The 26,884-nt window shown below is 40.4% G+C and overlaps 1 protein-coding gene and 1 long non-coding RNA gene across 2 annotated transcripts; one reads left to right on the forward strand and one right to left on the reverse strand.

The window, feature by feature from the left end:
- Window positions 1-387: 387 nt before the first annotated feature.
- On the reverse strand, window positions 388-26,291 carry tbx21 (T-box transcription factor 21). Its single transcript, XM_039787784.1, has 7 exons — window positions 26,254-26,291; window positions 25,444-26,037; window positions 11,414-11,568; window positions 6,352-6,473; window positions 5,837-5,995; window positions 5,002-5,063; window positions 388-4,730 (listed from the first exon to the last, which is right to left on the reverse strand). The coding sequence occupies exons 2-7, from the start codon at window positions 25,989-25,991 to the stop codon at window positions 3,926-3,928; spliced, it is 1,851 nt and encodes a 616-aa protein (XP_039643718.1). The 5' UTR covers window positions 25,992-26,037; window positions 26,254-26,291; the 3' UTR covers window positions 388-3,925.
- Window positions 8,893-11,799, forward strand: LOC120550868. The gene is made up of 3 exons (XR_005637796.1): window positions 8,893-9,003; window positions 10,762-10,837; window positions 11,473-11,799. It is a non-coding gene; the product is annotated as an uncharacterized LOC120550868 (long non-coding RNA).
- Window positions 26,292-26,884: the final 593 nt, after the last annotated feature.

The raw sequence follows: 26,884 nt of genomic DNA on the forward strand, positions 1-26,884 counted from the left end.
TTTTTTTTTTTTTTCAACATGTAATTCATTATTTAAAGAATAACAATAACCAACATTCAGTATATACACTTATTTAAAAGACGATATGAAACTGTATGTCATTGATAGTGAAAAGAATATCCAACTGGTTGGAAACATGTACATGTTCATTAAACTGTTGACATCACAACTGTGTTTTTATTTGTCAGTGGTATGTATCACTTCATTTATGAAAACTACACTTGGCTGCAGGTAAATGTATACGCATGGTGACTTTTGTTTGAAATCAATATTATGGCACAAATTAATTCTCACATCATTTTTTAATGCAGCATTTTAAAAAAAGGTGCTCCGTTCAGCTGATCAAAAGTTTGACTTCCGTTAAATAAGAAATTCATCAAAACGAGATTTGTCATGTGTAAGCTTTAATGTCATGAATAAAAAAAACAACAATACAATACACAATTATGCCACCTTTTAATAAATAACAGTTTTCCCATTCAGAAATCGTCATCTCTTATTTTTGCAATTTATAAGCTCCTATTGAAGGCGTCAAAGGAGGTTTAACGCTCCCTTGACAAACCGTGCACATGGATCACACACACAAAAATAACATGCTTGACCTCATCTGGTCTCCCTTCTTCACTCCTCTATAGCAATATTGTACAGTAAAATCTCTGGAAATACAGTTCCCACACAGTCTTTTATTCTCTTAATGAGGGAAATGAGTGCTTAAGGGAAACACAGACTCATGGGAAATGGAGGTAATAGTGGTTTCAGGGATTGGCTGAAGGTGATCGTAACAGCTGAGATATCCAGCAGGGTTCCTGAGGCGTCTGAAAGCATTTTTGCGATTTGATGTATAGGTGAACCACGAAACAAACCAACAGCACATTTAAATAAATTAGCCAGTGATAACGTAAAACTTTGCTCTCACTGTTTTTGAAATGCCATCAGTAATTTGCTTTCTATTAATTGCACTTGAAACAAGAATTGTCCATCGCACACCTTCATTCACCTTCATCAAGGTACATCATCACCTTTTCCTCTGGCAGATGTCGACAGAAATGTTTATTAGCATATATTTTGGAAAAGTTACAAACAGTATATCCATTCTTTTTTCTGCATAAAATTAACGCTTTGCTACCATTTAAATAATTTGTTAGTTAAATGTTCAAGTAAAGGACTGAACCGTCAGACAGTATGTCCTTTTTGCATCATTGTTAAGATCATTTTGCCAAATACTGCAGTCCCAGTCTTTAAATGATTATATAAAACCAGCACAGTTCAGAAAAGAGCTTGAATTTTATGTCGACATGTGAAACCTTAATAAGGAAAACGGGTCTAAGCCAGGGTTTAAAGCAATGTATAGGAGTCCAACCCTTACATATTGACCAGGCACAAAAAACAAAACCTGTAAAAGTGTATAATTATTTGGATTTTTCATATTTTATCGATTCAGTTAACTGTTTCTGTAGATTTCATTTCCCAACATTAAAGTCCTCTCCATGCTGCCAGGATTAGTTTAATTTATGATGGCCTAAAATTTTAATATATTGAGTCTGAAAATAGGGAAACCAGCCTGTAAAATACACACCATATGTAGGTTTCTTTCAGTACTGTACAACCTAACTCCCCCTGGTCCCTAAACCCCCCAATTCTCTGAATTAACCCAGGTGACCTGACCTCACTGTCTCAGGGCTGTGGTATTTCTCTTCATTTACGTATGAAATGTTTGGTGGTGGACATTTTTTTATTTATTTATTTTTTAAGGTTAACGAATAGTTTAACATTTTGGGAAATATACTTTTTCCCTTTTTTTTTGAGAGTTAGATGAGAGGTTTCATGTTTGTACGATAGAAATGGTTTAGGATAGCCACTTAGCTTAGCTTAAAGACTGAAAATAAAGGGAAACAGCTAGCCTGGCTCTGTCCAACGCACCTATAAGTTCACACATTTACACTTTGTATCTTGTTTGTTTAATTTGTACAAAAACTGAAGTGTAAAAATTTGTACAAATACAGTACACTACCGACTGCTGGTTCCACTTAGAGAAACTCATTTTAGGCATTTCAAGAGTGCATATTTGTTTTTAATTTCATCTCTCCATCAGAAAAGACTAAAGTAACCCTGCACTGCACCAAGCGAGTGGCTGTCTGTCGCCTCCAGTGTTGTCTGAGGCCATTAGCACACCTAGTGAGGAATGAGGAGCAGATCTCTTATCAGCGCCGACTGAGGCCTCACTCTTCATTTCTGTCACCAGGCTGGGAGCCAGGACTCTTGTCAGCCAGTGTCACGGCATGATAGGCCCGAAGACTAGGGGGGAAATTCAGAGTGTCTGTCTGGTCACTTTGTGCTTCCTGTTTATCGTGGGTCTGAGGGTGACAGTACCTCGTCTGTTTACCTACAGGTGCGGGTAGCCGTTCTGATTGACCCACTTTTTACTCGTCTGCAGCTCAGTTGCTCTGCTCCTACTGTATGGGAAGTGATTGGGAAATCCTGCAGCACCACAGCAAAATAAGATTAAGATGTATAGATAGAGTCACAATGGGAAATGTAATGTAGTTTAATATGAATAATGTGGTGCAGTTCGTGTTTTAAGCGGTCACAATTCCCTCTTCCAATACTGTTTTCCAGTTACCTCGTCATCGATGCTGATATTGATCGTGGGCTTTATGTGTGTACTGTGTAGTGAAGGGATCATTTTCACATCCACTGATTGCAGCAGGGGGCTAGGCCTTTGTTGTAATGAGGCCTTTTTTCACTCTATGAAACCAAGCAGTTGGCCTTCAGGTGAGATTTTATCATATCTAGTATCTCCATGTTAACTGTCTCTGTGTTTGGACATGGATCTAATCACATTACAATGCAAACAGACACATTACGATTCTGTGTTACCCTGTAAATACCAAGAAGGGCAGCATTTGATTACGAAATGCAAATTGTAACCCCAGATTTTAAAAGTCATAGGAACTTCACAGATACAGGCTCTTCTTTTACACCTGTGAGATATGTTGGATTGTCTCCTTTTGTAAAGACTTGTTAGTTATTTCTGCTGCTGTGGTTGCTGATTTACTTAACACACACGCAAACACACGCACACACACACACACACACACACACACACACACACACACACACACACACACACACACACACACACACACACACACACACACACACAGATTGTCTTTGCTGGGTTGAGTTCAATTAGCGGCCGTGCTTCAGAACATGTGCTCGCTAAGTCCTCCTACCGTCCTGATATCAGTTCACTCAGACACTCTGCAGTCTGCAACACTCTTCTGTCACCACTGGTGGGCGCTACACCCCACATATTGAGCCGGATTTGAAGAGAAGACTGTGTGTGAAAGGTAATTTCTGCTCAGAATCATCAGGGGGGAAATGACCGTGAGTATATCATAAGTAGGCCCTATGTGTGAAAGGTTGAGGGTGAAACGGAAGAGACAGACAGAGACAAGACAGATCAAAAGAGACAGAGAGAGTGTTTGATGCAGGAAGAACAGACAATCCCTGCAGGCGTCTGTCAGCAAACAGATATGCAGATAATTTTTTTCCCCCCAAATCTCCAAGTGTTTCAAAGGCTTAAGTCACAGGTCTGTTTGTCCGTATGGTGTTTATGTGACTGCAGGCCGGTTCCCCAGTCACATCCACTTCTGTTCAACACTAACTTTGACAGTAACCTTGGAAGTTGCTCCTGTAATCATTTGACACTTTGAGAGGGGACTTTATAGAGAGGCTGGCCACACTGTGACATGACAGCAGACGAGGCTGCACCTTCTGTGATGTGGTTCTAGTATTTGTCTGCATCAAAAAACAGAGACTGTTCCAGCCCTTTATCATGACCTGACCGGACAGACCAATGCGTGTTCATGAGGGCGGTGTGGGAAGACGCTGGGAGAGAGACTGTGGCGACTGTGTGAGGCCTTCAGTGGGTGTAATAGCCATAGTAGTCTGCATCGCTGTTGCTGTCCTTCTCGCAGACCTCTCCACTGCGCGGAGGCGGGGAGTTTTCAGTGCTGGATGTGTACGGCGACACCTTCCTCTTCTTGGTGTCCCCCACGCCGCCCTCAAACAGGCCCGAGTCGGCCGAGGCCGCTGATTTCACAGAGGGAGGTTCAAGCCAGGGGTCCTCTACCGCCACCTCCACAGTGTCTTTGGGCTTGTCGTGCAACAGGGGCGGCTGCAGAGGCTCTAGGAGCGAGGGCGGGTGCAGCCTTGGGTTGCCAGGTGACGTAGAAGAAGATGAGGAGGAAGAAGAGGAGGACATGGGTCTAAACCAGCCCAGACTGGGGCCAGGCTTACTCGGGTGGCTGAGGTACTGAGGGGTGGGCCGGCTGGTGGTCCAGCCCGCCGAGGTGGCTCCTGATACAGACACGCTAGTAGATGCAAAATGATGGTCTGGGTAGTAGCTGAGGGCATGGTGAGCGGATGTCTGCAAGGGGAAGGGCTTGTAGAAACCGTTTCCGGAGAAGTCCCCCTCGTAGGAGGAAGTGAAGTCAAGCCGATTGGAGGCCACACCTTGCTGAGGTGGCAGGTACCAGCGGCTGTGAGGACCAGGGCTGGCGGACGGGTCTTTGTGCTGCTGGCCCATACTGTAGAAGCGGCTCTGAGGCAGGGGGCTCATGTACTGCTCAGAGAGGTAGCTCTGGGGGTAGCAGCTCCCTGGCAGCAGCTGCTGGCTCTCTGGAGGGGAGGGGGTGAGGCGATCAGAGTCAGGAGGAGCGTACAGCCTAGGCGGCAGGGAGGAGGAGGCGGGGCAGAGAAGAGAGTGTGAGAAGAGAGACAAAAAAGAAGGTGTTATTTCCTGCACAAACCTCAAACTATCTATCAAACATCTCACAGCCCCTCACACCCTTTCATTGCAACATGCTCGAGCAGCGCAGTAATTGCATCTAATCCAATATTAAACATCTGTTTAGTACCAGCAGTAATCCAGTTTCACTATTCACAGTGAGCTAACGCATTTATTTTACAAATACAGCTTAAAAATAATTTACTTACGTGTCGTAATTGTCGCGGAAACCTTTAGCGAAGGGGTTATGGTCTATTTTCAGCTGAGTGATCTGTGTGAGGAATAGGAGGAGGGCAATGAGAGAATGTAGGCAGAGGAAAAAGAGAAGGAGTCAGCCACCACGTAACAGAAACAAGAGAGCAAAAAGAGAGGCGGTCACTGACTAATAATTAATGAGGATTACATGTAATTTCTTTTCTTGTGTGTGGAAAGTTAATCTTTAGAACCAGTGAGTGGGTACACATATAGTGATAGAATGAACATCATACCAACACGGCGAGTGTATGTTGCTATGGATTACAGTAACTCTTACACAATGTATTTGAACAGCTGTTACAGATATACTATATACAGCACATACTGGGGAGGAGTGGGCGACGGTCCTCAGGTCAGCTGAGGTGACTCTTAGTTGAACTTAGTCACTGTATAGTAACCCATGTTAGATTGTAGCAATGTTAATTAGTGTGTCTATGCATTTTTGATGCACGCACACATGCATAAACCAAAGCTTCTATCTGAACTCTAGACCTCATGAAGATGGAGGATGAGATATATTATTATGGTGTTATGAAATCAGTAGTTCTTACAATAAATAAGTGTGTACATTAAATAGAATAAAGTAACAGATCCCTACTTGTTAGTCCAAAATATAACAAAAATACAGACACAAGAGAAGTGAGACTTCACAACATAACTTATAATTTCTTCTGAGGCTTTTTCCAAGTAAGAATTGATTGAAAATAAAAAAAAAATAAACTGAGCTGAGGTTGACCATAATTTAATCAGTACACGCAAAACTGCCGTCCTGTGATTGATGTTACTTACATCGGCGTTCTGATAAGCGGTGACAGCGATGAACTGAGTCTCCGGGAAGACGAAGGTCTGAGCTTTGGATGATAGGAAGGGATCCTCTGAGCCGTCCTCCTTAACCTCCACGATGTGCAGACGAGGCTGGTACCTGTGGAGCGACTGGAGCACGATCATCTGGAGAGGAGAGAGAGGCCAGGGCAATCTAATATTCGGTAGGTTTCACATTTTTATTTTGCCATTATTTGATCGAAACATTGAAAATAATCAGACAGGAAATGTGAAGGCAGAGAGAAAGCGCTTGGCTGGATTCAAACCAGAGATACTTTATATGTATTTTAGAGCACTTTTCCACTGTTACACCCACTGATGTGTTTTTTTCAATTTGGCATTTGTCAGAAACATGATACAAAAATTTTAAAAGGTGAATAGGCCTACAAAGAAGTGGTTTAAGAAGCTCTTGATATGATGCTTGTATACAGAATTGTAAGAGGAAAGACAAAGGGTAGAAGGCAGAGAACAGGAAGCGGTACCTGTGCCACATTATTGGTGCTGCCCTTGTTGTTGGTGAGTTTGAGTTTGCTGAAAGACACTTCTTGTCTCATCCAGTGGGCTCCTGTGTTGGGAGAGTCAGGGTGCATGTACATCCGGTTCCCTGTAAGATCAAAAGCACACCATGAAGAACTTTATAACATTTTCAAGTATTTCTTGCCTGGAAAACTACTAAAACAAGTATGGTTTACACTTTCAGTCACTTGAACATGCATGAATCCAACATCAGCCACATCTGCCACAACGTTTATTTAGATATTCATAGATTGCACACATACAATACAATTTAAATGTAACCCCCCATGTTAACACACATTTATCAAATGAATATTTCTGCGCATTTGTAATTTGTTTACAAGAAAAAGATAGATAAGGTAGTCTTTGCAATGCTTCACAGTGCAAGCAGTAACATACGTACATACGTAACAGCTGTTGATATTGCATGTTGGATTTTTTGTAGTGCACTACAAAAAATCCAACATGCAATATCAACAGCTGTAGATATATCGTATATGTTACTGGCTGCCAATATTTGTTTAAAACAATAAATCACTTTTATGTGGTTGATTGAGTTTAATTAGTGGGAGGGTGAGAAGCTGCTGAAAAAAACACTTTTTCATCATATTTGATCTAAAATTTAATTTATTTGGTTAAAGTGCCAAAGGGACGATATTGTTTTCATCCTTTCTATATTTGATGCCTTCTTATTACAGGATACAATCTCAGCGCCATGATTTTTCACAGTGTTACCACAATGACCTGCTAACCTTCTATGAGCACACCACATTAATGCAATATTAAATCTAATTGAGTAAAGTTGTTTCACCACAGTTTCCACAACTGTGGCATATCAGCAGTCACCTTTCCACAACACCTGGCACATGTGTGACAACACCTTGCACTTTCTCTCATTTGTATAATTGTGGTTAGTCTATCACCAATCACACACAAAATATCGTCTTGGTTGACTTGCTATTGTGTTTTTCTTTCTCTGAGGTGTGAACAGAAAGAAATAATGATGGAACAGAAGAAGAGAGAACAGGGAGAAGGAAACATGGAGATGTAACAATAACAAAAACAATTCCTTGTTCTTTACAGAACTGCATACTGGAAATAATAATATCTAATGTATATCAAAAATTTCTGTCCATGTACTCAAACAACGTCTTACAAATAAACGAGGAATGTGTGGCTGAAACTAACACTGATATATCAAAATATCAATACAATAAACTGTATTTGGGGAGAAGCATAAAGGGGGGTGGGTGACCCATTTAAAAAAACTTAAAGGGAGTTCAAATAAAAAAACACAATAACAAGATACTTATGGATTATCGCAGATGATGCCAACCAGTTCAGAAATGTTCTGAAGAAAAAACAATCATACCCAAATTTTTATGTCCAGTTATGCAATGATTGGAAAGAAGTGTTCCTTTATGATATTTCCAACGATCCCAATGTAGTCCTTTTGTATTTTTCAGATAAACCAATATGTTTATAAATAGTTTATTTAGTTTAAGAAATAGGAGACTTCAGCACCACGGACAGCACCATGGATTTATCAATGCACAGTTACGCCGCCTTCACACTGGCATTTAAAATCAGCTCCGTAATACGCAATGCGCCCCCCAGTGGACATCGTACTACACCGTTGAAAGCGTCAGAAGCGAATAGGAAAAAAAGTTTCTTTTTGGAGGGAAACGGGCACTATAATATATATTATACAGTATATAATAATATATACTGTATAATTATACAGTTTAATTGTATTAACTGCCCTAATAACATTAGGAAATAATGAAAATAAAAAAATTACATGACAACATATCGTTATGAAATCATTATTTATTTTATTAGAAGTTAAGAATTCAGATTTGTTTATCAGTACCATAGCAACGCTAACTTCCACTCGGCCTGTCGTACTAGTTCAACTTTTTTAACGCATTCGGATGACTAACGGACCGCACCGCACTCGTTCACATCGGTTCTGACCCACTCGCATACGGTCTGCGAATCTCCATAGGAAATGAATGACTTCTGGTCATTTTTGCCAATGTGAAGGCGGCGTTAGACTACAGATATTTCAGAGCCATGGTCGGGGCCGTAGATTCCAACTTGCACTAACTTCAGTCAGATAAAAGCTCAATGGCATCCCGCCTCAGATCGCCTACTGAATAAAGTTATTTAATCCATTCTACACTCTCATTCAATGCCCAACATTTTCTAATAATATACACTTCTCTGCCCACCTTCCTATCCATTACCTACTGTCACACAGTCTGCCTCTCAGTCCCTCCCTGCATTACCATTCTCCATCCATCCACCAGATGCCCTCAGACCTTCCCACCTGTCCCTCATTCACCTGCTCACCTGTTTCCACTTCCCCATATCAGTCCTGGGCATATAACCGGCCCATTTCCTCTCGTTCCCAATGGTTTTAATTTATGTTTTCCTTTTCCAATGAGGCGTATGCCTTCAATTTCCAGCCTTCTGCACCCAGACCTGATCTGTTCTTGCTTTTTGTTGCCTGTTCCTGGCCAGCTCACCTGTCGTGCCTTTGTTGGATTTGTTTGCCTGTTCACACTGCCATCCTGTTGCCAACCATGAAAGCCCGTTCCTGACCATCAAGTGGAGTAAGTCAGCTTTTATCCTACCTGCTTGTGTATTTGTCCTCCTCCTCCGAAGAAATGTTGATTCATGCGCATTGTCCTCATAAATATTTAATAATATATATATATATATATATATATATATATATTTATATATATAATTCCCTAATCGTGTGACCTACATGCAATACAGTAAATACCCCCCTTTCCTTATTTTTGCTACTCAATATATTTGCTGTCTTTGAATTGTTTTATGAATTTACAGCTGAGAAATGGATCAAGGTAAACTAAAATGTGAAAATGTATTAGATTTTACTTCAAAGACTGAAATAAAAATGAAATGTGAGTAACCGAAAAGAACAATCAATATCCTGTGAATTGAGGAGTGTCGCTATAAATATTGTTTTGATAAAGCTAATATAATCTACTATAAACTGAAATAAAATGCACTTGTAATTTTCATGGAGATGTTTCTCTTGGACATGAATAATTTCTTAAAGTGCTCACATTATGCTCATTTTCAGGTTCATATTTGTATTTAGAGTTTATATCAGAATAGGTTTACACGGTTTAATTTTCAAAAAACACCATATTTTTGTTGTACTGCACATTGCTGCAGCTCCTCTTTTCACCCTGTGTGTTGAGCTCTCTGTTTTAGCTACAGAGTGAGACATCTCACTTCTGTTCCATCATTGTTGGGAGTCGCACATGTGCAGTAGCTAGGTAAGGACTACTAGCCAGTCAGAAGCAGAGTATGAGGGCGTGCCCTGACAGTACCTAGGTAAGGACTACTAGCCAGTCAGAAGCAGAGTATGAGGGCGTGCCCTGACAGTACCTAGGTAAGGACTACTAGCCAGTCAGAAGCAGAGTATGAGGGAGTGCCCTGACAGTACCTAGGTAAGGACTACTAGCCAGTCAGAAGCAGAGTATGAGGGCGTGCCCTGACAGTACCTAGGTAAGGACTACTAGCCAATCAGAAGCAGAGGATGAGGGCGTGCCACGCTAGCAGCTAGGCGAGCATTATAACGTGTGTTACAAAGTGACCACGTTTGTCTCTGAAGTAAAGGCTGGACTACAACAGAGCTGTTTGGAGCAGTTGGTGAACAGTGTTTTCTGTTGGAGATGGTAAGTCCCTTTGGGGGGGACTTTGGGCTTTTTCACTTTGTAAACCTATAACATGCACAAAAAAGATATATACCACAATAAAGGAAAGGGGAAAAGCCAAAAAGCAGAATATGAGCAATTTAAGCTCCATCATTAAACAGAATTGCCGCAATCTAGCTTTAAAGGAATACTTCAACCAAAAATGTGTAATTTCTGTATTTCTTACTCACTCCCTGCTGACTTCAACAACAGCGGAAAAAGATTTGTCCACAGAAACCTCTCAGACTACTTGTGCATCATGATGCACGTCTTGGTTTTTCTGTACTGTATGCATGTAGGTTTGCTACAATATTGCTAAAATAAACCACTTCCTCAAGATCACCCCTTTTGCATGCATCGAGCTGAAGTCTCCGACTCATTCATTGACCACCGTTTGTGCTCATCAGCTGGAGTTCGTCATATACTTTGTCAGAATTTGCTTTTGAAAGCCCCAGAAAGAAATGTGAGCATGCATTTTGTTGTCCTTTTTCATTTATGGCTACTGGGGGTAAGTCTCTGATTTAAGAAGGTTATTATGTTTGGGAGAAGTATTCTTTAAAAGTTGTTAGCAGCTCCAAATGGCAGGAACCGGTGACAGAAAAACCTTCAATTTCAATTATTTTTTTTTTTTCTTTTTAGTAAACTGCATGCTCATCTAATAATCACTTCAAAAAAAGGGATACCAAATGGAAGCGAAGAAAAAGACATGCTGCTGGTGAGTAGGAGAAAAGTACTTTTCTATTTTACTAAAGTAAATGTAGCAATAGCACGGTAAAGAAATACTTTTACAACATTTCATTACAACAAGTAGAAGTACTCTATGCAGAATGGCCCATTTTAGAACATTGGAATACAACAATATTGGATTATAATTATTATGTTTTATCACTTCAGAGTTGCAGCTGGTAAAGGTGGAGCTAATTTAACTACTTTTATATACTAATGGGTAGTTTTATTTGATCACTATTTGATTTTAATTTGTATAAGTTAGTTACTAAAACTTTAGAAAAAATTTAATGGGATAAATATTTTCCTATGATATGTAGTTAGAAGTATAAAGTAGCATAAAATGGAAATACTCCAAGTAAAGTGTACCTACTTTCCATCACTGCTTTTAATATCTGCTGTCATTTTCTAATGCCCACTCTCTAGTTGTGTTTTAGTGTATTTGAATGTAAATTCTATTCTGTGATCCTGTAAATGTTTCCCGTCATAAATACAGCAGCAATAGAAAAAGAGAGTGAATCCATTACATTGATTTATTATGACTGTGTTCTGATTTAAAATGTACCTGGCATGTTGCCCTCTGCTTTCCCACACTGGACCCACTTTCCGCCCTGGTACCTCCAGTGGTGCTGATCCGCCAGAACTACGTCCACATAGACGTTATAGTGAGCAGACGGATCCAGAACGCTGATGTTGAAGCTCAGGAAGGGGAACATCCTCCTGGAGAAACACACAGGGATAAACATAATTAATAATTTTTCGAATATCATTTTGTCTGCATGTATCTTTATTTATTTTTTGGGAATTGCATCATCTTATGGCTAAAATTAGCAGGCCTCGACATTTCAATATTTTTTTGTGTTGCCTCAAATGTTAAAGTTGACAGTTGTTAAACACAATACAGCTGATGGAAATGTAAAAAATAAATTTACTAAAAATGTGAATAGCTGACGAACATGTAACAGACAATATTTCCTTTCGGAATTTGATGCTCAAAGTATTTGCATTTATGGTGATATACAATTCATGTACATGTAGTGAGATTGTGCAGTCATTTTACTAGCATATGACCTATTATTGAGGAACAAAGACTAAGAAATCCACAAGTTGCACTAACAAATTATGCAAAGGCAAAGTGATCTATAGTGTTAAAACAGTGACTAAATCATGTGCAATGGCAAATGCGGTTTCAGGAGCAAGTTCTCCTAGTCTGACAGGTTTATCACAGTGATCTTTAAATCACTGAGCTTTATTTGTGCAGGTTTTTCTTAGTTATGCAACTAATGGTTCTTTTCAGCCGTCTTTCTTCCCTCAAACAACCTATTTCTTTCCAACTAAGTCAGATGAAGTCAATACATAACAAATGCAAAAGGTTCAATTGATGTAAATGAAGATATAACTTGCGCTTAAAGAGTAACTACCTTTTTTATTTTATTTATTATTTTTTTTCAACCAGAGGCCTGTACTACGAATCAAGATCAACATGCTCTGGATTTATTTCAGTTACCTGGCTTCACCAAACCAAACAACCGCGGCCCCGCATAATCTGTGTCACGACTGTGGTTAACAACTAGTTCAATCAACCCAGGGTTTCCCAATCAAGCGACGCGCGCATTCACATAAAAGAGGCGGTGTTTGCACAGCATGACCAATCGCAAACCTCTACCAGAGCCGCATATTTGAAATAAGAAGAGCGAACTATAATTCTACATAAATATGAAGAACACAGACACGGTTTTTCAGGCAAAAAACACAATACAGTCGCTGCTTCCTAAAAAGCCGATGCTGTTATGCGTAAATCACAATATCCCTTCCCCATCAGTCAGGCACAAGATCTGACCATAATTACACTTGTCCTTTCCATAAACTGTTGTTGCTTTAGCCTTTTATTTCAGTTGCAACACTGGCAGTGGTAAGCGATTGTGCAAATATAAAAACATAATTCAAACCGATGTGCGCATTGGCAACACACGGCTCAAGAAGCCGACAAATAGCCTATAGGCCTACGTACTTGCCTCCACTGAAAATCTATATCTTTCATAAAGATAACCATCAGGGATTGGTTAACGGGGTTGTCGGTCTCTAAATGTTTTAACTTTAATGAGAGCACCTCTCTCTCTGTGCACCGAGCTCCGGATCTTCTTAGAAAGGTGACGCTGTTATCATCAGAGTATTGATTGGTCAGTAGGCGGTGCTTTTATACCAATCACACTGATCTCTAATCTCCAACATAGCCTGCTCCCGAGGTTAGGTGTTCAGCATAAGTTACCACGGCGATTTAATTAAACAGCTCTGAAGTCGCTAGCGCTAAACCCACCAGACTCTATTTAAAAAAAAAAAAAATTATAATAATAATAATAATTTTAGCATGTATAGAGCCAACATATTTTCACACGTTAATCGGTAAACTGTTTATTTCAACCAAAACTAGTGTTGTGATGGTTGGAAAAGTGGAAAAGCAACCCAAAATGGCTTTTCATAGTTTAATTTTGTTTCTGTCGACTTTGAATGAAGTTTATTTGACGATGCTAAAATTAGTTTATGCACATGGAGTCTGGTGGGTTTAGCCAACGCAATTTCACAACTGTTTTTGTTTAAAAAAAAAAAAAAAAAAAAGGATGTTACTCTTAACAGAAAGGTCGACCTCCTTTTAGAAATCCTTTCCATAATGTCAGACACTTAATAATCTGAGCCTGTCAGTGGCAAAACAAGCACTTTGTGAAGGTAAATACAAGCTGCACAATTGCCCTATTAACAGTCACTTAGACACAAAAACATAGGAAATAGGTCCAGGTTGAAGGACAATAATGAATGGAAGTAATGCACGGACATCATTCCTGTTTGCCTTTATGCCACTAACTGAAGAAGGAAGAGTAGTAGTAATGTAGAAGTGGAGGATGATGTCTGACAGCGAAGGGATGAGTGTAGGTGAATATTTAATACTGCTGTTAATAAAAGATGCCCCAGAAGTCGCTGCTGATTGCTGGAGCTTTAAATGTTCAACTTAGTTTGAAAACAGAGGGCTTCAGTGAGACGAGGTAACCGGGAGGTCAGGGCATCCCCGGGCACCACGGTAGGAGAGGGAGAGGCTGGGACAGACGGACGCACACAAATCTAAGACATGGACAACAAATACACACAACCACAAACGCACCACGACAGACACTTGTGACCGTGGCATATTCATGTATACACTAAGCATGTAGTGTTGATAGAGATGCACTTAGTGCTGCAGGATTACTAACCCTGTTACATTATACAGAGCAAAGCAATAGTAAACACATTACCACATGAATGTCAGTTGAGTTGCATCATCTAGTCAGCCATACTAGCGACTCTATGAGGTTGTACTAACATGCTCACAATGGCAATGCTAACAAGCTGATGTTTAGCAAGTTAACCAAGTTCACCATGTAGCATGTTGGCATAAATACAGGAGAGATCTCAATTCTGCAGCTATTTGTTCATAAACCGTGTCAAAGTTGGCGTGATGGTGGCACTAGAGGAATAGTCAGAGGATCACCAACATCAATGGGATTAATTCTCTGGGACTTCATGAATTTCTGTACCAAATTTCATAGTCTATATCCTTGACTTTCCACTTCTGGGACTGCTCCGTTGCCACCTGGAAAATCTGCCGGATTTCACCCATTTAGGCCAGATATCAGTTACCTTGGGCTTCCTTTGTGTTGACATTTTAAACTCTGGTCGGTTTATGAGGACTATGGTTAAACTTTTCTCAGATCTCTGCAGGGTAAATTGAGACTGCTAGCTAGACTATCTGTCCAATCTGAGTTTTCTGTTGAACGACTAAAACAACTTTTAAATGTACACATGGTCCACCAAAACAAGTTCCTTCCGAGCCTATTTTGCAGCGGCACCACGGCTTTTCTCCGGTGCTTAGCACCGGCCAAGACGATTGTGACTGGTTTAAAGAAATGCCAATAAACCAGAGCACTTTTTCCTCCCATCCCCGAATGCTATGTGGAGTAGCCAGACCCTCCTCCAGCGCGCTTTTGGAGGAGGGTCTGGCAAAGCGAGACTACAAATTTCATGACTATCAAATATTTGTTGAGATATTTCACAAAGGCTAAAAGTGTGTTGGTGCCAGAGGAAAAGTCACAGGATTACCAAAATCTGTGGGATTTATCCTCTGGAACCATAAATGTCTGTACAAAATCAAATAGTTAATGCTGCTAGCATGGCTAGAAAATCTCCCTATCAGTACGTTTTAAAGCTCACTAATTAACACATCTGTTTAATCTGTACAAAAAAGTGTAAAAACAAGTTTTGTGGGGGTTATGTGCTTAGACTGAACCAGGCTAGCTGATTCCCTTTACTTCCGGTCTTGATGGGAAGCTAACCTACCTTTCTCCAGTGGCGGTTCTAGACCATTTCAAATGGAGGGGCCAGGCTGGGGCCACATGAGATTTTAGGGGTACCAAATAAAAGCACAAGTGTTACATACCACAAACCCTCCGTAGGTTTGGTTCTTCAAAAGACTAACAATACACATACAACAATAAACAGAAGTATACTCATTCAGTGTTAACCTACATTTTATTTATCACTGCACATTAACAATAGCCCCTCTTTGGGGATAAAGGTGGGGCGGAAAATGTATGAAAGTATTTGCCACAGTTAGGGGGTGTCAAGGCTTAATTTTATATTCCCCAGGAAACGCCACTGCCTTTCTCCTGGCTGTAGCTTCATATTTAACTGACAGAAATTATTGGTATTGGTCTTCTCATTTCCAGTACCCTTCAGAAAGAAAGCGAATAAGCGCACTTCCCAAAATGAACTGAAATAAAAAGTGTCTAAATTAACCACTGAATGACGATTGATTTATTTATGCTTTGTGTTTGAATATGAACCTGCACTGCACTCTGGATCTATATGATGTCCCCAGTGTGAAGTTGATGTCAACAAATGAGGGCAATATGTTTGACATTTGGCCCTGCTGTTTTACACTGGCTAATAGCACCTAAGGCTATGGAGCATTTGGAATGATTTGATTAGTTCAATGATTAGTTCAATGGGAAAAAGGGACGGTTTTATTTTAAACTCCATGTCCTGCTTGGAGTGTGTTTGCAGCACAAATACATGCTTTTAAATTCAAGATGAATAAGCGTGTTACAAATAGTTTCAACACAAATGCATTGAAAGAGTTTTGAAGTATGAATGCGATTATTGTTTTATACAGTGCATGGCTTAAATTAGTCATTGCAAGAGTGCAAAGACTGTATATCTTTTCAAAAACGCCCTCTTGGATGGAACAAATAAGATCTAATGTCTACAGTATTTAATCTTGATGCTATCTTGGTCAAAAACGAGGGTGAAGCCTCTGACATATGGTAGTGCTGTTTAGGCAAAATAGAAAAAACGTTATCTTGTCTGGATGGAGGTTTATCTCATTTAAATTCAGCGTGTTCTCCCTGAAGCAGTTTGGTCATTTAGTGGTGTAAAAACAAGTGAGGTGTGTAAAGAGACAAAGCATTGGAGGCTACTGTTAGCAGGCTAGAGGTGCCTTTGTTGTGGGTGGGTGGGTGGGTGGGTGTGTGTGGGTGGGTGTGGGGATGTGTTTATACAGCAAAAAGAGTCAATTAAAAATATATTCCCCTAACACAATGATTTGGATTAATTCTTTATTGTCCTTTTTATATTGTCCTTTATTTGCAGAGAAGTTGTCTGTTTCTGGAGGAGGGTGAAACATGGGTTGGGGGGGTGGCAGGGGTTGTGTGCTATGGTTAGTGGTGACAAATTGGAAGTAAGGGGTGTGGCAATTCTTTTAGAAGATATGTTGGTGACTTTCAGGAGTGTTTTCTATTGGTTAAATAGCAGGTGGTGCAGTACAGGAGGATGCGTTCAATAAAACCCATGAATTCATAAAGCTGGTCACGATAGCTGTCAAATATTGACACAAATCAGATGCTGTTATAATGGATCAGCTTATTCTTTGTTTTTAAAAAAGCCCATGGGGACACTACACTAAAGCTGGGTGTCGAACCTCAATAAGGTTTTTGTGCCGACTGAAATGCGTCCGTAGCAGAGAGTATCAAAGACTGTCAAGTATAGAAAATTGGCATCAAATGTCTGGTCAGATTCATAATCTTGTTTACTTAGTTCCTGATTTAAATATAAATTATGCCAATTTTAGGTAAAGTTATCTTATATGGATAATGCTAGTCATTTTCTACATTTTTCTTATTGTCAACAAATCCACTGAAAAAAACAGACAATAAATAATGAATACATCTACTGTGTGTGTGTGTGTGTGTGTGTGTGTGTGTGTGTGTGTGTGTGTGTGTGTGTGTGTGTGTGTGTGTGTGTGTGTGTGTGTGTGTGTGTGTGTGTGTGTGTGTGTGTGTGTGTGTGTGTGTGTGTGTGTGTGTGTGTGTGTGTGTGTGTGTGTGTGTGTGTGTGTGTGTGTGTGTGTGTGTGTGTGTGTGTGTGTGTGTCTTGATATATCTTCTTCCTCGGTGTCAAGCTCCATTGTTGTTAAAAACACATCAGTGGGCCACTCTGTTTCTTCATTACCATGCACACACACTGTAGTTTATTTTGTCTCAATCCCACACACAGCGTCCTGCTGCCACAAACACTTACTAGAGCACCAAATGTAGATTAATCTGCCTCTGGAAATAGTCCAACAAATGCACTACTTCCTGTAGTAACGTTTGCTAAAATCTACAGCGACCAGCTGTCTAACTAAAATTACTGATACTTTTTTTTTTTATTTATTTATTTTTTTTAATCGCTTCAGTAAGCTACTCTAGATAAAACTCTAGATATCATATTGGCACAATTATTGGACCAATACCTAGCCTGACACTACTCACATATGTACTAATATTTTAACACAAAGATATTGTGATACTTTTATCTTTGGTTTATTACAATGACACAATTCGATTGCAAATGTCAAAATCTCGAACTTTGCATGTATTTCTTAAAAGTTTCTTGAATTTATCTTTTGAACACTCCTCAAAAAGCCCTACAAGTCCGACTTTTAGGAATTTATTCTGGATTGGGCCTTCGAATTATGGCTCTTTATACTTGTGGACTACACACGCACAAACACACGTACACACACACACACACACCTACGTAAGACAAAACCTTGCCTAGAGCGGTCTCAGTTGGGTCTTTTTGGCTACATTACAAGTACAGTTTAACAATCACTCATAGTTCTCGGTGAAACCAAATCGTGGCAGCAGCTCCTTAGCGGCTCGCAAAAAAACAGGTGAAAAGGCTCGTCTTCCATTGCAGAGTTTAATACAAGTGAAAACAGAAACTCTGCTATTGAGCATATGAATGGATCAACCCACCTACACTGTGAGAGTAAGTACAGAAAGTACATGAGTAGTTATGTTTTTTTGGCTCCACTGATATTGCCGATTCACTTATACTTAGCCTTTTATAGGAAATCAGAACTGTGCAAGGGGGAAACCATAGAAAACGCAATACTAAGGGGTATTTGCATGTGGGGGCGGCACTCTGGCTTTATGTACATGCGTTCAGAGAGAGAAGCTGAAAACACAACACACGTTAGCGTGCTGTTATTGTCAATGTGGTGAAAGCGTGGTAATGAAGCATACAGTAGCTATGCTGCTTTCTGACGAGTTTGTCACACATAGGATTTTATTTTTGCACCACAGTTTCCACCACAAGGAAAACAGCTCAGTCTGTTTGCAGTAGACTACATACATGGACTTGCTTCAACACCAGTGGGAATCAAACCTGCAGCTCCACAGCTACCAGACAGACTCCCTAACCAACCTGCCAGTGTGCCACTCTGATTCAATGGAAACTTGACAGTAACGACAATGGGCTGGCGCTCCCTCAGCCTGATCCAGGTGTATACGCACATGAATACTCATAACTGTAGTCTTTTTTCAGACAAAATACCATAGTAACAGACGAGTGTGGTGAACCAGCCAGTAATACAGAGACAGTACCGCTGGTGGTGACATTTAAAAAAAATCAAAATAACTCTGTGTGGATGTTGGAGGAAGGGGGAGGGGAAACCGCGGGGGGGGGACCGAGGTTAGAGAAAGGAAAGAGCAGAGGGTGGAGTGAAGGAGGGGTGGAGGGTTTGTCCTGGGGATGCACGGCAGAAGCTTGAGAGGAGAAGAGGAACTGGATATTCACCAGGGAGAGGACTTTTCTACATGAGCGCACCCGCTGATTCATCTGGACAGGAGTTCAGGTCCAGTTTTTGTCACCGTGTGTACGCTTGATCATCTGTGACGAAAACATGCCAGTCTACAGCTGCTGCCGGACACAAGCACTCTTTAACACAGGCACTCTTGCTTCTGTATTGACTTATTGCAGAGGAATTCAGTGATAGACATGTTGAAATTTAAAGGTGCTCTAAGCGATGTCACGCGTTTTTTAGGCTACAACATTTTTTGTCACATACAGCAAACATCTCCTCACTATCAGCTAGCTGCCTGTCCCCTGAACTGTAAAAAAACGCAGTCTCTGTAGACCGCCCAGGCTCCACAAACTGCAACAAAAACAAACTGGCCAACCTGCACCACCAAACATAACAAACAGCGTTCCAGCCAATAACCAATAAGAAGGATTTGGGGGTGAGGGTTGGGGGGTTAGTGCGCGGAAGGGAGGGGGAGGGGACGGGATGAGGAGGAGGGAGGGGCGAGCTAGCCTCCGTTTTGTTTGACAGTACTTTGAACGTCAACAAGAAGTGACGTCACCCAACATCGCTTAGAGCACCTTTAAATTCTGTGGTCACAAATGTATAGATTCATTTTTTTTAAAGTCTCAGTGAATTCCTAAAACAGCTGGTCACTGTAGGTTTTATGAAACATTACATTACATGCCATTTAGCTGACTCTTTTATCTAAAACAACTTACCATTGCTGTATATGTCAGAGGTTGCACGCCTCAAGAGCAGGTAGGGGTTAAGTGTCTCACTCGGGGACACATTGGTTGATGTATCGCAGTGGGAATTGAACCTAGGTCTCCCACACTGAAGGTATGTGTCACTATCCACTGCGCCATCACCATCCCCGTAAGTCAAACAGAAGGAAATAGTGCATTTATTGGGGACTATTTTCAGCGGCGGATGAATCTATATTTGGTGCTCTAGTGAGTATTTGTGGCAGCAGGACGGTGTGTGTGGGATTGAGTCAAAATAAACTACAGTGGGAGTGTTCATGGTGATGAAGGAACATGTCACCCAGTGCAATAGTGTGGCTCATTGATGTGTTTTAACAGCAATGGGGCTTTATGGCACAGAGGAAGATGATATATCAGACTATAATAGACAAACAATACTTGTTAGTAGGATCAATTCATTGCTCGAAAGCGCAGAACTCTCCAGTCGCCTCTCTGTCAGCTCTGCAAAATTTTTGCTGAAATTTACAATGTGGTTGATGTTGGACGGTGATTGCATGTGGCTATGATTCGCTCATCAGTATTGGGAAGTCTCCTGCCGATTCTGCTAGCCTGGGCTAGCTAGCCAGATTGCTCAAGTTTTCAAATGTAAACATAAGAGTAAACACAGAGGAAAAGGTGAGCTCAAGCTCTTGCCTGGCCGGTCAAATGTAAACCGAGTAAAAGGTGAAGATGGCTATCAGCTACGACCTATGTCTATGATCCCGACTATGTGGACAAGCAAGACCATCTCTGCGTCCATCTCCATCTCTACATCACAAAGGCAAGCATGGAGGATTTGAACACATTCTGCGACTTCTCTGCTGGGGCATCCTGCTAGCCAGTGTGCAGGTGACGGCCTCCGTGCCTTCGTTGGTTTTCAGCGGGATGTCCGGAGCTGTGGAGTCCCTTCACCGAGATCCTGGAGTGCCGATGCCATTCAACCGGGTGCTGATCTGACGAATCATGCACAAGTTTAAGGAGCTGATGGGACTACATTTCACTGGAATTGTACCTCGTACGATTTCATGTGAGAAATAAAATGGATTGTTTTGATAGCAGTATATTGATCAGTCCTCTCGGCCTCAGTGTTTGTATTAACGCTCTTGGAAACCTAATATAGAGAGACACCAGTGGAAAATAACAACATTGAGGCCCGCAGGGATTGGCCCGGAGGCTCAAACAGCGGTGGACTTCACCACTTATTAGAAGAGTTTATTTAAATTGAAGAGGAACTCGTTTAGCTATCAAAAAAAAAATATTGGCAGTAGATGTTTCTGCGAAAAGCTGCATGTATACACACAAACAGCTGAACAGGAAGTGACAAGTCATACTGTCAAAACCTTGAAATAGTCCCACTTCTGCTTTCAGACATGCAGAAAGCATTAATGCACAAGATTTCCAAATATCCCTTTAAATGGCATCTTGCAGTTCTGTGTAATTCTTAAATCTGTTCTGTTTAACATTACTGCATTTGCATTGTTTTGAGATGTCTGTAGCTAGGCACAACCGAAAAGACGCCCACTGTAATTTCCTTGGTGATGTGAAGTGATAATTTCCAAAATATGTACCATATAATACATATATACTTTGGAAATAAACTTGATTATTCTGTGAGCACAACTGTAGATGATGTTTTACTGTGTAGGACGTTACCAAGCAGCTGCAGTCAATTTAGAAATAGTAGACAGTTATTTAAATGATGTACTAATACACATTTTATGATGAAAGTGATAACATATCTTGTAGAAGAGCAGAAACTTAAAATTCCCCTTATGATTGATTATTCTGCCTGACAATTCTGCTTTTCCGTGAAACGTCTGCTCATAAGTACCTACTGTTCTTGACGCCAAAAGAAATCAAAGGATTATTTCCTCTCTGAAAAACTACCAGACATCACTGATACGTGTCACAGTTTGGACTCAGTGGAGCAGAGAGAGCACATGAGCATGATTCCTCTCAATCCGAAGTTTAGCTCTGCATTATTTCCCTGAAAGGTTAACGAATAGTGAGAAGTTAGTCAGTCTTATCTCCTTCCTAGAACACATACTGTATGATCATGCCCAACTCTGTTAGCAGGACTTGTGAGTTACTTTCTTTAAATCTTCTAGCAAAAAGGTTTTTGATTCAAGCCCAGGCACATTTCAGATTGATGATACACAATTAATTAAATTGTGTCTTTACGCTTATGAAATCACTTAATATTCAATTCCATTCTATTTCCAGAAAAAAGTCCCCTTTAAATGAAAGTGCGTCTTAGAAACTATGGTAGGGAAAAGTTTGTCCTCCTGACTCATATCACCCCCCAGGTGTAGGATCACCATATTGGTCAATCAGATGAATGAGGGAAAAAAAAGCTTTACTTTCTCTTTTCAGTTTTAGTCAATTCATTTCATTTTTCACTCTATTAGAAAATCCCATTATTTTGCATTTGAAAAGCCTTTTTCTGCCGTTTTCTTTCTTCTTTTGTTCATTCTCTTGGACAACAGAAACCGTGTTTGTAACAACCTCGAGGGCCCCCGCTGTGTGCAGCCTTGATGAACTTTGCCTTTGTGCATAAGTCTGAATTTAGCTCGTGAGAAGTGCAGATGAATTCAGCCCCCCTTTGCAATAGGCAATGAAAAATGTCTCTAGATTTCAAAGCCCCAGGTATGGTACATGAGCAAAACTTCTGAGAGATCTGTCTGGCTGTGCACCCAGTGTCTAGCAGGCTGGAAAAAAAAGAGAATCTAGTCTTTTACTTCCTGAACTTCAAAGTAGCCTCACCTTCTCAGCGTGGCCATCTGAAGGCTCAGTGGTGTTTGACCCTTCTCTATACTTTTCTCTAGAACTTCTTTCACCTTGTCTCCTATATATACCAGGGTTTTGATTAACATTGCAGACCCTCACCCTTCTTTCTAAATTCGCAGCAAAATTATTGTAGAAGCCTGAACCCAAGATGAAAATTTAAGAGGGATTTTGCCTCTGATATTGAAAACTTTTCTGTTTTTTTCCCGGCACTGTTCCTCTGCTCAACTCCTCTAAAATCAGTAGCAGTTTTTGTTATGTTTTAAAAGAGAGTCTTGTACTGGATACTTGCAGTTCTGCATGTGAGTAAGGGAGTTAAGATGAAAGGAGAGAACATCGAGTACATGAGTACATTTTTTTAATATGAGGTTTGTGGTTTTTGCACAACATGAAAATTTGCTTTTTGTCACATGTGGAAGGATAACACCTCTGCGCCCATTTTACCGATCCTTTTGTTATTGCGGGTGGTTTTTACACTTTTGTGCAGAAAAGTCTGACTGTGTGTTTGTGTGTCTCTCTCTCTCTCTCTCTCTCTCTCTCTTTGTCTTTGAGGAAAGCTGTTTTAAAATGAAATTGTGTCAAGTGTTTTAATTACATGTTTCTAGAGAGCAAACTGCCAGGACTGGTAATGGTAACTTACACACACACACACACACACACACACACACACACACACACACACACACACACACACACACACACACACACACACACACACACACACTTGAATAAAAATAAGAAGAAACACAATAAAATACAAAAAGGCAACACAAACTATCTGAAACTTTCTCTGCTTCACAAAAACTCACTCACAAAATCAACACACCCTACAATGTTATGAAGGTGCTTTATGCAATAATGCCAATTTCATAAATAATCCATATAAGTAATATAGTTGATGCAAAGCATCTTTCAATTTCTTTGTTCCAAGTTATTAAAGCAAAAAAAAAAATTTAACTGCACTTAGAATAGCTCTGACAGCAGAAACCAAGCAAGTCAAAGGGGAATACTTTGCAAGACTGTAACTTGCAGCTTGCAAAATGAAATGCTTGTTCTAAAACTGTGAATCCTCCTGGTTTTCAAAATAGAAAGAAAAACAAAAAGTTTTTTTTTTTATAAAAACAACAAAGTTTTAAATATGAAGCTGTTTGGAAATGTAAATAAAAAAGTGGCAAATTTCTGTCCTGATTGATTCAGAATTTGTATTTGAGTGAAAAAAAATGGCATTGTGTTGAGAGTTCAGCATTCTGGAGCATAGAAACAGACTGAAGCGTATTCTGTTTTTATGGTCTGGAGTCTTTACTGCAAATATTTAAATATTGCAATACGTTCGTCAGTGTTAAGGCTCAATCCCCATTGTGTTACCTCCTTCAGCGATCGATGGTGACTTAACGGACATTTATTTAGGTAAATGAAGAGACTACAGCTTTACATTTTAATAGAACATGTGTGGTTTCAGCAATGGAAATATCAGTGTCCTATTATGTGACGTGTGTGACAGCGCACTTGTTTTCTGTTCATGAGAAACCCATGGCCTGAAACCTTCTGTCAAACACAAGTGTCGCACATTAGAGAATTAATCCCCATCGACATGACTGCGTCTTAATGCTCGGTGACCCATCAGAGGGGCCCGGCAGCGCCGTCTCTTCCCCTCTCCGCTCAGCAGCGCTCAGACCTTTTTATTTATTTATCTCAATTTCAGTATCGCCTTATCGAGATATCGCGCTGAGGTTTAACCATCAAAAACAACTTTTTTTTTTTTATCACATCGCCTTTTAAAAGCCCTTTCAGACTGAGCAAGGTGTGTATCCTACAACTGTTTGATGTGTCACTGATTTGATTTAGTCGAGCCAATCGGCCTAATATTAAAATCACAGGAAATGGAGAGTGTGTAGGCTATACGAGATTAATTGACGAGAAATAAATTAAATATAGGCCACATTTAGGAATAAGATTTGGACTGGTGTGTCGAAGTACTGCCTCCGGGAAGTAAGAAGTAATAATAAAGTCAAATTTGATCAATAAAAATAGGTCAACTTAAAGGCTTTGCCTTCTTTTTGGGGTTCCATTCCTGCTGTGTTAAAGTGAAGGGACTCCTGTGACTTCAGAGGTTAAGCAGAGGTGTCAAAACCGTTTCCAGCAACACAGCCTGCAACTGATGTTAGATCCACTTCATCATTTCTCTGGCTCCTGAACATCTTTTGCCCAAAGCAAATGTTTGATTTGGTCAAATTTCTACCAACATAACAATAACAAAAAAAAAGAGTGCGGAAGCATTGGAGTTTACTGAGAGAAAGGACTTTGTAAAACATGTTTTAGGCCAATTAAAATCAAGAATTTTAAATTCTACAGCACCATTCTTGAGATACATTTCAAAGAAATTACTTTATTAAGCAGACTCTAGACAGATTCACTTCTATTCATCCTCTAATTATGACTCAGCTCTGACCAATTTTGCGCAAAAGCAGCAACGCGTAAAATTGCCTTATATTACGGTATAAATGTTCAGAGGTCATTCTCATCAACTACAATCCCAAAGCTGCAAACAGCCCCGTCACCTGACCAGTGACGTTTTTGGGGATGTCTGCAAAGTTAACTGGCTCTAAAAGATCAACTTTGACCTCTAATCGATGATCACCACAAGGCACGGCAAGTGTTATTTACTTCTCCGAAAAAAACAAACGCATTTCAAGTTAAATCGTAGGAAGTTACTGCAGTGTAGTGGCCTTAAGATAAGACTGGTGGTGACTGAGTTAAGTAGAAAAAGTGTAAAAACCAAAATAACAACCAGTGCGTAATTTATATTTTCTTTAACCCCAAATCTGACCATAAGAAAGGGGCAAACATTTTATTTTTATTTTAAGTGTGGAAAAACAAGTGAGCATTGTTTGAGTTGTCTGTCAGACTTACCGCCCCTGTTTGGTGATTATCATCTCGGTTTGGAACTTGTGAAACTTGGCCCATAGCGGGTAGTTATTGAGCAAAGCCTGAGTCTTCCCGCACACCTGTAGCCCAGGTAAAGGGTAGAGAGGCGGCCGCTGGTAGCCGTGCTGAAAGCTCGCCGGGTAATTCTCCGGAGAAGGAGAGTACAAGTCTTTACCGCCTGTAGGAAACCCGTCTCCTGTCGTCGGGATGTAACCCTGCCCGGCTCCACTTCTTGGCGGCGAGCGCACGCCGCCGTACGGACAACTGCTGAGGGTCTGTGCGTAAAACCTGCCGGTCTGCGCTCCGTACCCTCCCACCGCCTGGTCCGAGTGGTACGGCAGAGACAGAGCGTCCTGCCCGCTTTGAACAGAGTCTGGGTAGTAAAACCTCGCGTCCTGAATCCCCATTTTAAACTCTGCTAGATCCTTGCTGCCGCGGTGGAGATGACTGCTGATGTCGGCGTTCTTTCCGAAAGTTTGCGTTTCAGTCCCATTCAACATGCTGAGGGAGAGGTTGCCATCTATGCCGCCCATTTGCAGCCCCGCTCCCGGTCGGTGCGTAATGTCATAAGGCTCCGCTCTTGCGTCCAGTTCAATAAGAGCATGTACAAGAATAAAAAATAAAAAAGTCACAAACAGTAGAGTGTGGGACTGTTATCCTCACTATCACTCACAGCGCACTGACATGCCACAGACTTTAAAATTCTGTCTCGGTCTATCAACTCCTATAATTTGACAAATAAAACATCCCTCACACCGTCTTATTAGACTATTTATCTATAAACTTTTTTATTACCCGAGCAGGTGATTGTCTTGTCTTTTTTGACGCGTGGAGTCGCTACCAGTGACTCAAACACATGCTCAGTTTTCAAACCTATGATATATACATTTAGTATTTTGGAGGTGTGTCTGATGCAGAGGCAGGACGTGATAGGCTCCAGATATGAAAGAGCCATCCCCTCATCACAGTAACTGGACATAAATTACACACACAAGTGTAGGCTAATTGTTTTAATACATTTTAAAAGGATAGTATTTAAAGAAAGACCTTACAGGAAATAACATTCACAAAAAATAACTGCTGTAAAACTTGAATGCCACAAACTCCCTATTGGGAATATTTCTGTGCATTTATCTTGAGGGGTTATTAGGATTGCTGTTTTATCATAATAATGTGATGGTGAGTAAAGTGACCTGCAAATTAAAACTGAAGACATATTAGTGAATTCAAGCTGACCATATTTATTTAGGCCAATCATTTAACTAATTTGAACACTTTATAATTGAACAATAAAACAGAATAATGCACCTTTTGTTCATGCATTTTCCGATCAGAAGATTCTTATACATGTAGCATAATTATCAAGAAGATTGATTAATTATAGCTGTTTTTTTTTTTATCTAGAATGACTCCTGTTTGTCTCATT

The sequence above is a fragment of the Perca fluviatilis genome, chromosome 21 (genome assembly GCF_010015445.1).
Source record: "Perca fluviatilis chromosome 21, GENO_Pfluv_1.0, whole genome shotgun sequence".
NCBI lineage: Eukaryota > Metazoa > Chordata > Actinopteri > Perciformes > Percidae > Perca > Perca fluviatilis.

Excerpts from the sequence above, each read along its gene's own strand:
- tbx21 (XM_039787784.1), bottom strand. The coding sequence starts at position 25,991 with ATGGGCGGCATAGATGGCAACCTCTCCCTCAGCATGTTGAATGGGACT. Across the intron at positions 5,996-6,351 it reads GCACCAATAATGTGGCACAG|ATGATCGTGCTCCAGTCGCT; the intron begins GTACCGCTTCCT and ends TCTCCTCTCCAG. Across the intron at positions 4,731-5,001 it reads TTCCGCGACAATTACGACAC|GCTGTACGCTCCTCCTGACT; the intron begins GTAAGTAAATTA and ends CCTGCCGCCTAG.